Here is an 11,263-nt window from a genome sequence, read left to right as displayed (position 1 = left end):
GCACTGCAGGCCCCAGGGGTGGGGAGACGCGGCCCCACACACACCACGGCAGACCGGGGCGCCCCGGGGAGCCCCAGGAGGGCGTCCACCACCGTGGGGACCAGCCCGGCCGCGACCCACGGGTGGGGCCCCGGAGGCGACAGGCTTCGGGGAGGGAGCGCCCGGATCCCGGCCTGAGGCGTCCTGCTCTGGGGAGGGGGGGCACAAGGGGCTCGGCCCGGCCCGGGAGGCCCAGAGCGGGACCCCCGTGCAGTCGCTCGGGAGCTGACGCGCGGGCCCTGTGAGGGAGGGGGCGGCGCTCGCCCGAGTCAGAGAAACTGCCGCCCGTTTCACGGACAGGAAGGGCCGATTCTGCAAACCCTCGGGAACGGGCCTCGCCACCCCCAGGACTCGGTCAAGCACGTTCTCGGCCCAAGGGGACTGTCCTTGAACTTCCCGGAGTCGAGGCTGTCTCCACTGTTCGTTAGTCCAAAGCGCCGACCCCTGCAGCGGTTTTATTGATCCACATAGAAAAGTGAGTATTTCGAGGCCACTTCTGTACCGTGAGGCCCAAGGGAAACACGAGCGGCACAGGACATGGGTCACTCAGAACCGCGTCCTGCCAGAGCCAGCTCCCGCCGGCGGCTCAGTAGTGCCTGTCCCTGAGTGATGAACCTTCCGGAAGCTTCCCCGGCCTGCAGTGCGCTCTGCTGCCCAGGGGCGCCTGCCCTCGGCCCGGCCGGCCGTGCCCACGGTCTCTGCACGCGAGAACACGCTCAGACAGGCGCGGTGGGCACAGGAGCGCCGCAGACTCGGTCTCTCGACGAGATGCCCCCCTCCGGACGGGATGTCACGTTCCAGCGCTTGCGGCCCGGGACCAGGTGCCAGCCCTCACCTGCGACACACAAGGAGCAAAGGGCGGACCACGTGACTCCACCGCTCGGGGAGCTGCTGGTGGGGGGGCGGGGAGGGGTGGGGGGTGGGGGCCTCTTTCAGGAAACTGTTACATGAGGGTGAGTCAAAGAAATTTTTTAAGTAAAATTAGGTTATTTTTCCTTTTGAGTTTTCTTGATGGTGGTAAAAGTCAAAATTTACCGTTCTAATGGTTCAGGAAAGACCTCTGGCTGACTCTTGGCACTTTCCGCAGGGATCACTCCTGGCAGTGCTCAGGGGACCCTAGGGTGCCAGGGGTCCAACCCAGACCAGCTGCGAACTCAGCAAACCCCACTGTACTGCCACTCCAGCCCCTGCTTCCAATTTTTTGATGATTAAAAAAAATTTTTTTTTAATTACTAAAAACCCATCATACCTGAATATACTTGTAGGAAGTAGTTCTAAAACTAGAATACTATATTAAAAGAATTACAGAATTACTCTATTATTTTATCTTATTCTCCACATTTTACCTTTTATATCTGTTTTCTGAAAGAAGTATAGTGACCCAGAGAAAATCTTGAAATTCAAGAAAAAGACTAATTTCTTCAAATCCAAATCTTACACACCAAAATAAAACACTAATGTTGAAGATTTTCAGGATAAAGCTGACTTTCCTTCCCAAAACTTACTCAGTATGTGAAAGTTTCATTTCTTCCCTTCGTTTTGCAGAATAATTTAGATTCCCACCTAAAATGCAAACAAATACAGAATCTTTTCAATTTATGCGTGTAAATAAAATTCCAACAGCAACGTACTTTATTTTAAATAGAAAGGGCTACTTAAGATGAAAGAAAAAATCATTTCTCTCCTAGAACCTTGACAAGGAAAAACCTGTTTTGTGCACCTATAAGAATGCAGTCCCGGGGCAGAGGGCTGGCTGTGCTGGCTACGTGGCCCCGGCTGGCCCCGGCTGCCCTGGCTCCGTCCCGCAGGGCGGGGGCTCCCTGGAGCCCTGAGCAGAGCCAGGAGAAAGCCCTGGGCACGGCCGGGTGTGGCCCCAAAACAAACTTGAAACCCAAACAAAGGCCTCACAGAGCCCACGTCAGGATCTACCCCCAGAGCAGGCCAGAAGCAGGTGGCGGCTCCTGGGGCAGCCGGTGTGGCGGGATCCAGCCCCCCACGGAAACCCTCCCAGGAGGGCCCGGCAGCCAGCACGCACCTCGGGCTCGGTTCACCACGTAGAGCAAGACCACGGCGAGCAGCGACACTGCGGGAAGACAGACAGACAGACAGGAGCTGACCCTCACCCCCGCCCAGACACACAGACAGACAGGGCCTGACCCTCACCCCCGCCCAGACACACAGACAGACAGGGGCTGAGCCCCAATCCCCACCAGACACCTGATCCCGGCCGCCCTCGCCCGCCCAGGGGCCCCCCAATACCCTGACACCAAGGTCAGGGCAGCCCACCCCTACTTGTCAGGAAAAGCACTGTTGTGTCCTGCCCGCCCCCCACCCCCCAGGAACACGGCCCAGATGGGTCTCCCAGCCCCTCTCCTCCCCCCTCGCCCCACCCCCGTGACCCCGCCAGCCCTGGGCCGGCTCATCTCTCACTGAAGCCAACAGGAGCGTCCTGGGGCCGTCAGGACTAGAGTAGCACGTGCCCTCTGAAGAGAGCGAGACCCCGGACACCCGCGGCACTAGCGCCCTAAATCCCCGGGGCACGGGCAGGGCTGCAGCGCCCAGACCCCCGGCAGAAGGACCCAGGGCCGCACCCCTCCCTCGGGGAGATGCCCGCCTTGGTGCCTCACTGGGCGCTGGGGGTGAGCACCAACTGCCGTGCCCACCAGGGACCCCCATGGTGACCTGAGAGTGTGGCCCGAGACAGCCGTGCCAGCGTGGGGCAGAGGAGGCGGCACGTGGCCCCGAACCACAGCCGTACCTGAGACGCAGGCGATGAAGAAGAGCTCCAGGAACAGGTACCCGCGCGTGTCCAGCAACACGCCCGCCAGGATGGAGATGACGGCCAGGCCGAGGTTCTGGATGGACTGCATGCTGGGGGCAGAGGGCGGCCACGCGGGCCTGGCTGCGTCCCGCTGCCGTCACAGGGCCTGTCCCCCCGCCCCCAGCCCGCGGCTCTCCCCTCGCTGGGCAACCTCAGCTCTGAGGGCCCGAGGGACAAGGGAGCGACACGGAGACGGACGAACGGGACACAGTCCAAGGCAAAAGCTGCAGGGAAGCCCTGGGGGGGGGAAGGGCACGACGCAGCCCCCAAAGCTCAGTGGCCACTCCCCCGAGTCTGGAGACCTCAAAGGACCCGGAGGGGCCGGACCCACGTCTCCCCCGGGGGCTGGGAGCCGGCCTCCCGGGGCAGCAGCCGCAGGTGTGGCCCCTGGGGGGCCTGCGCTGCCTGGATAGAACCGGCTCCCTGCACCAGGCGGGGCGCACCGCTGCCCCCCACCCCACCACGATGGCACCAGGCGCCTCACGGCATTTTCAGCTCACAGCTGCCCCCCGAAGCCGGGGACCCCAGGGACGGGCGCTGTCCACCCAGGGCAGGTACTCACAAGCCATAGGCCGTCCCCAGCTGGTGCTCGGGCACCACGAACGCCACCATCGGCCACAAGGCGCAGGCCAGCAGGGAGTAGGAGACGCCCAGGAGGCTCTGGGCAGAACAGGAGGGTCAGCCAGGCTGTATCTCACACTCCCCGCACGGGCCCGGACACACAACACCACAAGCTGCATCTCTCTCTCACACACACACACACACACACACACACACACACACACACACGCGTGCGCGCCTGCACGCCCCAGCGTCACTGGCACACAGTGGACAGAGCGTGTCCACCCTCCCGTGGCTTCTCCCTTAGCTCCCTCTGGGCCTCAGGGATGACGGACACTATGCTCTCACTGCTGACCCCCTGGCTCCGGGCAACCTGGCTCCCCTATAGCCACCCGCCCACTGGGAGCGCTGACAGGTGATTCCAGGAGGTGCCACAAGGGGCATGAGTTACCCCCATGGAGTCCCAAGGATGAGCCCCGCCCCACAGTCACCATGACAACCCAGGGACAGCTCCGCCCACAGTCACCATGACAACCCAGGGATGGCTCCGCCCCCAGTCACCATGACTACCCAGTGGAGAGCCCGTGCGGTTACCATGGCAATCCAGGGGTTCCACAGCGTCAGGGCCAGCATCACGTGTGCGGCGAGCGTGGCGGCGACGGCACACAGGACCCACACGATGTTCCTCCCGGTCTTGTCCACCAGGAGGCCGAACACGGGCGACATGGGCGCCGAGATGACGTACACGATGCTGCACAGAGCAGCCTCTGAGCCGGGCCCTCCCTTGCCACCCCGCAGGACAGTGCCCCCACCCTGGGCCCGGGCCGGGCGGCCCCCACTCCCTCGCGCTGCCCTCTGCTGCTGCCGGCGGGCACGGGCACGTACCTGTTAATGGCACTGGCGGCCTGCGAGGAGAAGCCGAACTTCTCTATGAAGAAAACTCTGGGGGGGGGAGGAGACGAGCACATCAGCCCGCGGGCGCGAGGGGCCGCAGCCCCCGGGAAGGCGGCACAACTCACTTGCCCAGGCCGATGAACGGGAAGATGGCCACGTAGTAGCAGACGCACACCAGGAAGATGAGCCAGAGCGGCAGGGAGAAGTCCTTCACGTCCGTCAGCCGGATGACCTCGCCTGGGCAGGGCAGGCGGCCGGATACCTCGAGTCAGGAGCCGCTCGTCCGGCCACAGACCACGCCGGTGGTAAACTGAGGCCTGAACGTTTCCAAAAGACTCCCCGGCTGGAGATGGCACAGCGGGCAAGACTCTGCCGTGCGTGTGGCCAGCCCAGGCTCAAGGCCCAGCGCGCGTGTGGGCCCAAGTACCAAGAGGAGCGACCCCCGGGCACCTCCGGGTGTGGCCCAAACAACAACAGAACTTTTCTCAGGAAACTACTAGAACACGGCTTCTGGGCCCAGAGACCCGGACGAAACAGCGGGGCCGGAGACAGGACAGCGGCCTGGCCCCCGAGCACAGAGCCAGGAGTCAGCGCTGACCTCGGGGACAGCCCAGGCCCCTCCCACCAGGAGAACCAAGCACAGCCCTTCCTGCTCCCTCCGGGAACCCTCGTCCCTCACAAGCGTGCGAAGTACTTCAGGCTAAGTCCTACCAAACACCGGGTCGGGGGGACGCAGGAACGCGACGGGAGGGCCCCACGTACCTGTCCGGCCTTGCTCTCTGTGGAGGAGCCTCTCCGCTCTCCGGTCCAGGTAAGCCAGCACCAGGGCGCAGGCGAGCGACAGGACACAGGTGACGCCCCCTGCAAGACGGGAGGTTCTGGGCGCAGAGCCGACGACGCCCCAGAGGCAGCCCGGGCGGGGCAGCAGCTGGGCGCGGGGGCGGGGGGGGGGTGGGGCTCATCCACTCACCGAGCAGCAGCGTGGCCCCGAGGGTGCTGTGGCCGGCGGAGCCCAGCGCGGCCTCCATCCGCGAGTACAGCCACCCCATGAGGTTCATGTTGACGGTGCTGCCCTGCGGGGACAGAGGCCACACGTGTCTCTCCTGCCCACGGGAGATGGAGCGGGGTGTGCCCAGGGAGAGCTGCGGGCACGTCCTCAGCGCCCGAGTGCGTCTACACTCTTGCCAGGCCGAGCGAGGCACAGTGAGGGCCAGAGCGAGAGCACAGCGGGAGGCACCCGCCTCGGACACGGCAGACCCGGGTTCAAGCCCTGGCACCCACACGGGGCCCCGAGCCCCACCAGAGCCAGGAAGCCCTGAGCACAGCCAGGTGAGGCCCAAAAGCGGAAGGAAAGGAAGGAAAACGCGCAAATGCTCCGAGTAAGAACAGGCGTTCCCGGCCCCCCAGTGCACACCGGCCCGGCCCCTCCCCGAGAAGCGACACTCGGCCCTCAACTCACGACTCTGGCCATGCTGAGCTGGAGCCCGAACACCAGGTTCAACTCTTTGCCTTTGAACCAGCTCACGGCGTATGTGTTCTGCGCCACCGCCAGGGACTCGCCACCGACCCTGGGGGGGGAGGGAGGCGCTGACGGAGGCCAGCACTCGGGGCCGCAGGCCGGGCGCCTGTCCGGCGAGAGTGGGAGGGATCTGGCCCCCCGACCGCCCCGGGCTGGTGGCCGTCAGCTGCAGGGCCGCAGGGCCGTCTTTTCGGTGTAGTTTAACCCTCATGTGCCTGCGTGGGGGTGCGGGGAACTGTGCCCAGCAGTACTGGGGACTGTCGCCTCAGGAACCGCACCCGGGTTCGCCGGCACCAGAGCAAGCACTGGGCCCCATAGTCGCACCCGGGCCCAGAGCAACACTCTGGTCCGTCAGAGAAGCACAACACAGAGGAGGCCGCTTCCCAAGCATCACGTTCCGTTCCAACCCCACAGAGCTAAGCGGGTCCCCCAACACTGCCGCTTCCCTGGGGCCAGGGAGGGTACAGCGACACCCCAACCCGGGTTCAATCCCTGGCACCCGCTATGGTCCCCGAGCACACAGGAGTGAACCCGGAGCAGAGCCAGGAGTCAGCCCTGAGCACCGCCATTATGTGAAACGCCCCCCCCCCCCCCATCACCACCACAAAAAAAAGTGTTGCTTCCTTCATAGGAAAATGACAACTTTGACAGTTTGTAAACAATTCAAGGATGCAAGGTAATTCTCCGGAAAGATAACGTACTTTCCACAAGTTGTTATGGACAGGTTAACACTAAAACAATGTATTAGAATACGTGTAGTCACACTGCACTTACCCAAACACAAACCTTCCAAATTCCATCAACCAAAACGCGTTAAATATTCCACCCAAGGCAAAGATAACCTGTAACGGAGAACGTAGGAGAAACTCAGTGAGAAAGTGAATCCAAGGCATTCCTGAGAAGCGGCTGACGTCCCCGCCCCGGGACCCTGTGACATGCTGCATCCATGGGCGCAGTGTTCACCCGCTCTGCCCTGGGAAGGTCACGGCGGCCGCCCTGACTCAGTGGCTGCCTGCGGGCCGGGGACCCCGTCCGGGGACTGCCTGCGCCTTACCTGCCCCACGCACACAAAACAGCTGAAGATAATGGTGCCCCACCTGCAAGAGACAGACGGGTGAGTGCGCGCCCCCCAGCCACGACGCCTCCCATCCGCTGACCCTCTGCCCCTCCAAGGAGTCCAGCCAGCACCCACAGTCTGGATGTGAGGGACAGTGAGCGGTGGACAGAACCCCGGCCCCTCTCGAGAGGGGCCATGAGCACTGCACAGAGAGCAGAGGAGAACTCCAACTCGTGACACATTTGAATTCAGAGTCTCAGTCAAATGTATCCCGTACCGAAAGTCTAGACTTCCGTTATTCCAGAAGCTTCCCGAAAGGCCCAAGTCAGGTCATGATGATTCTCAACAAACACAACAGCCTTCAGAAGTGCTCAGGCTTTCCCTTCACACCCGGCAAGTCCAACACCTCTGGCACGAACCTGCCGCTGAGCCCAGCGAACTCCCAAGTAGACCAGGCCAAAGGGCCGGACTCTCAGTAACACAGGGCCAGCTTCGGACGACAACCACCACCGGGCGAGCACAATCGCCCCGGAACACCGTCCAGTCTGCGGATGTCCCCAGGGTCATAAACCAGCACCCTGGGACCCTCTGCTCAGCTGGGGAGCAAAGGCAGGGCCAAGACCCCAGCCCGCCGACCCGGCAGCGGCCACACGGTGCCCTGGGTGTGCTCCAGACAGGTAAGACACGGTCCCTCCTGCCCGGAATCCGCCCGCCATAGCCCACTGACCCCCTCCTGCAGGCTCGCCAAGGGACGCCAGGTCCTCCCGAACACTCTCGACATCCCGTCACTTCCTCTCTGCCCCCGTCACACTGTCCCTGTCCCCGTCACACCGTCCCTGTCCCCGTCACACCGTCCCTGTCCCCGTCACACCGTCTCTGCCCCCTTCAAGTCAGCGTTGCTGTCCAAGCCCTTTCCCACAGCCGCGCTCCACCTCCCCTCACCGTGCCCTCTGCTGTCTGAAGCCCCCCCCACCACCGCCCTCTTCCAGGTTCCGCATACCCGCCGGGGGGAAGCAACCGTGCTGGCCATTCGCTTCCCTCCGCGGCCAGCAAAGGTCCTGCTGTCCAGAGAAAGGCAAGGCTGGAGCCAGAGCACTGTGGCTACAGCACCTGTCCTGCAGTGGCTGACACTGGTCTGTCCCCAGCACCAGACAGTCCCACGGCGTCAGCAGGTCCTGCGCGCTGCAGGAAGGCAGGGCGAGCCCGGGGCTGGGCGAGGCGGAGACCTCACCGCACAGAGCCGCCTCCAGGGCAGGACGCAGGGTCCACACTCCCCCGCGCGCCCACAGCGGCTTCAGACCACAGCAGTGGACACCCGCGGAACACGTCTCCAGAGATCTGAAACCCAACTCCAGAAACATAAAAATCGTTCCAGGGACCAACGTCCCCAGTTTCCCACCGTAGAGGGATGGGTGTTGGGACACTGTATGGCCGAAACCCAGTCACGAACGGCTCTGTAACGCTCCATCTCACGGCGATTCAATTAAAACACACATGCAGCTCTATGTTCTCCTAGTAAGCAGGCTGTGCCGTCGGCGCGGGGGGGTTCCCAGGCTCACCGTATTCCGAAGACGCGGTCTATCAAAAAGCCGCCAAGGAAACACAGGACGACGTTGGGCCAAGAGTACCAGGCGTAGAGCAGCATGAACTGGGTGGTGCTCACCTGCATGTCCTGCGAGGGAGGAGCAGGGAAGCAGCTGACCAGTCAGGGTGCAGCCGCTGGACCCAGCGGCTCTAGTCCCCGAGAACTCCCTGGGTCCCCGGCACTCAGCTGCGTGCACCTGCCTGTCCCTCTCTGTGTGCCTCGGGGCTCCCCAGCCTGCAGCAGGTCACCTCAGCCACCCCTGCCACCACCCCTGCAATTCCCACCTTCTTTTCCTCCCAGTCTGGAACATCTGTGCATTTCCCCTGCCTCCAAGTAAGTGGCAGACGACGCCGTATGCAAGAAACTGTTATTATCATGTGAGGCTACAAAGCCAGACTGAAACACTCACGTGGACATTCTCTGCAGAGACACCAACCCCCGAAAAATCTCAGGGACTGGCACCCGGGCTGAGAACTCTGGGGACCTTTTCAGAGTCGGGGTGGGCAGCCTCCCAAAACCCCCACACAGCACCCCCACCACCCATGTCTGCCTCTTTGGCCCAGACCTAGATCTGGACCACACACACCTCCTGAAGCAATGAAAAGCTTAATAAGATCTTAGGACAAGGGCTCACTAATCCTGAAATCAAATATAACAACGTTCAGAGAAGTTTATTTTCTAGGTCTATTGCTTTTAATACTGCAACTGTGTCATCTAATCAATTTTAAACCTAGAATTGTATCAAAAGTGCCGCTGTTTTCTACATTAAATACATCTGTTTAAAAAAGAAAAAATGTTATCCTTCCAAATTACTTGCTCTTCGGAAAACTGACTGCACAGTTGAGTCAAAAGCAAACAAACAGTCCTAAGCCCTCGGACATGCAGTGGCCACAGCATGCCATCAGCTCTCCGAGCAGGGACGGGAGCAGCCACAGGTGCTGGGACAGCTGCCAGGGCGGCTTTGGGATGAGGGGGTGTGCCTCGGCTGACCTCGGGACCCCTTGACCACACAAGCCAGGGAGGCTCGAGGTGAACTCACCTGCTTCACCTGGATCTGAAGGGCTGCCGGGTTGTCATAGCAAAAGTAGCTGCCTGGGAGGAAAGAAAAGCCGAAGTTACTTCAGCAATAAACACAGCCCGAGACAGTCTCACCAACAACTCAACAGGTGACCTCAAACGTTATGTCTCAGGGGCACAGGACCCTCCCTTGCCTAGCAATATCTCCTAAGTTGTCACCAAATAATGCAGGAAAAACATGCCAAATCACTTAAACCTATCAGAAAGCACTGACCGCAGGCCTGGATGGAGAAGGTCGTGCAATTCATGGCCCCACCTTTTATTTCACTTAGATTTCGTAGTTTTATTACTGGCCTCTGGTGAAAGCTACAAGCTGCCGTCACACACACACACACACACACACACACACACACACACACTCTCTCTCACTCACTCTCTCTCTCTCTCTCTCTCAGCTCCAAGTTGCCGTCACACACACACACACACACACACACACTCTCTCTCTCTCTCTCTCTCTCTCTCTCTCTCTCTCTCTCTCTCTCTCAGCTCCAAGCTGCCATCACACACATGCACTCACACACACACACACACACACACACACACTCTCTCTCTCTCTCTCTCTCTCTCACACACACACACACACACAGAGCTCCAAGCATCGTCCCTTGAGATCACTGTGTATCTTGAGAGCAAGTGAACGGGAGTTTCGCTCAGACCCAAGCCGTAAGGAAGCAAGAGTTTTATTCTACAGACTCTCCGAGAGCAAAGGCTTTTGTGAGGGCCAGGAAGATACTGCAGCGAGGAAAGCCGCAGCACGGAGCTCGGCGCTGCCGCAAGCAAGGCCTGGGCAGCGCAGGGCAGGGAAGAGGAACGGAGAACAGTAAAGAAGTCCCAGCGGCGGGGCAGGGTGAAGTACTGTGGGCAGGAGGTGGCCGTGCATGGGGCAGGGTTCGGTCCCCGCATCATCCCATCAGGTCCCCGGAGCCCGCCGGAGCGCAGAGCCAGGAGGAAGCCCGAAGCACGGTTGGCTGCCGCTGAAACCACAACCCCTGCGGCTAAAAATCAGTCCCGGTGGCTAAGGTCGAAGCACGACGGCCTTGGGTGGGTGGGCGAGGAGGGCGGAGAGGCTCCGGCAGCCGGCGGCGGAGAACGCGGTCTCCCGGGACCACCTGCCGGGGAGCGACCCCAGCACGGGCGGCCCGGGGATCCAGCGCCCGCGGCCCCCGCCCCCGCGCCGGCCCCTCGCGGCCTCCCGCCGCCCACCCGCCCGCGCGCGGCTCACCGAAGCCCAGGAAGCACATGAGCAACAGCACCAGCAGCCGGTGCGCCAGCCGGCGGGGATCGCAGAGCGCGGGCAGCGGCGCGGGGGCGGCGGGAGACCCGCCGGGCAGCAGCGCGCGCGCCTCCTCCTCCTCCTCCATCCTGCAGGCTCCCGGGGACGCCCGCCGTCACGTGACCGCGCGCTCACGTGACGGGCGGGGCGGGGCGCCGCGTGGGCGCGTGCGCGGTGGATGATGGGCGGGGACTCTAGGGGTGGGCGTGGTCTTCGTGCTCACGTGGCGGACGGGGAGGGTGTGTCTCCCCGTGGGGGCGGGGCCTGGTGGGTCGCGGGACGGGGCGGGGCGGGGCGGGGACTGGGGCGGGGCCTGGGCGCGCACGTGCTGGCCAGGCTGAGGGCGGGCGCTGGGCGTCTTCCCTGTCCTCTGTCCGACGGTTCAGTGTTTTGCAAGTATGGAATCTGTTGCTGCAAATAATCGTGTGTTCTGGCAC

The 11,263-nt window shown here is 62.3% G+C and overlaps 1 protein-coding gene across 2 annotated transcripts; it reads right to left on the bottom strand.

The window, feature by feature from the left end:
• Positions 1 to 459: 459 nt before the first annotated feature.
• MFSD1 (major facilitator superfamily domain containing 1) lies at positions 460 to 10,958 on the bottom strand. 2 transcript variants are annotated; one of them, XM_055126569.1, is made up of 16 exons: positions 10,776 to 10,957; positions 9,516 to 9,568; positions 8,451 to 8,563; positions 6,889 to 6,931; positions 6,609 to 6,676; positions 5,775 to 5,883; positions 5,286 to 5,388; positions 5,078 to 5,176; positions 4,441 to 4,552; positions 4,307 to 4,363; positions 4,016 to 4,172; positions 3,423 to 3,520; positions 2,798 to 2,910; positions 2,075 to 2,122; positions 1,545 to 1,602; positions 460 to 874 (listed from the first exon to the last, which is right to left on the bottom strand). In XM_055126569.1, the coding sequence occupies exons 1-16, from the start codon at positions 10,912 to 10,914 to the stop codon at positions 871 to 873; spliced, it is 1,374 nt and encodes a 457-aa protein (XP_054982544.1). In that variant the 5' UTR covers positions 10,915 to 10,957; the 3' UTR covers positions 460 to 870. The 2 variants fall into 2 exon arrangements, with proteins under 2 accessions (XP_054982544.1, XP_054982545.1); XM_055126570.1 differs by lacking the exon at positions 460 to 874 and having other exon boundaries at positions 1,541 to 1,602; positions 10,776 to 10,958.
• Positions 10,959 to 11,263: the final 305 nt, after the last annotated feature.

This window comes from Sorex araneus, chromosome 2, assembly GCF_027595985.1.
Source record: "Sorex araneus isolate mSorAra2 chromosome 2, mSorAra2.pri, whole genome shotgun sequence".
Taxonomy (NCBI): domain Eukaryota; kingdom Metazoa; phylum Chordata; class Mammalia; order Eulipotyphla; family Soricidae; genus Sorex; species Sorex araneus.
This window is presented reverse-complemented; position numbering and strand designations above follow the sequence as displayed.

What these genes read in the sequence shown, in the direction of transcription:
- MFSD1 (XM_055126570.1), bottom strand. Translation starts at nt 10,914, where the DNA reads ATGGAGGAGGAGGAGGAGGCGCGCGCGCTGCTGCCCGGCGGGTCTCCC. An exon ending in GACCGCGTCTTCGGAATACG is followed by an intron (nt 6,932 to 8,450) that starts GTGAGCCTGGGA and finishes TGTCTCTTGCAG; the next exon opens with GTGGGGCACCATTATCTTCA. An exon ending in CCGTTCATCGGCCTGGGCAA is followed by an intron (nt 4,364 to 4,440) that starts GTGAGTTGTGCC and finishes TCCCCCCCCCAG; the next exon opens with AGTTTTCTTCATAGAGAAGT.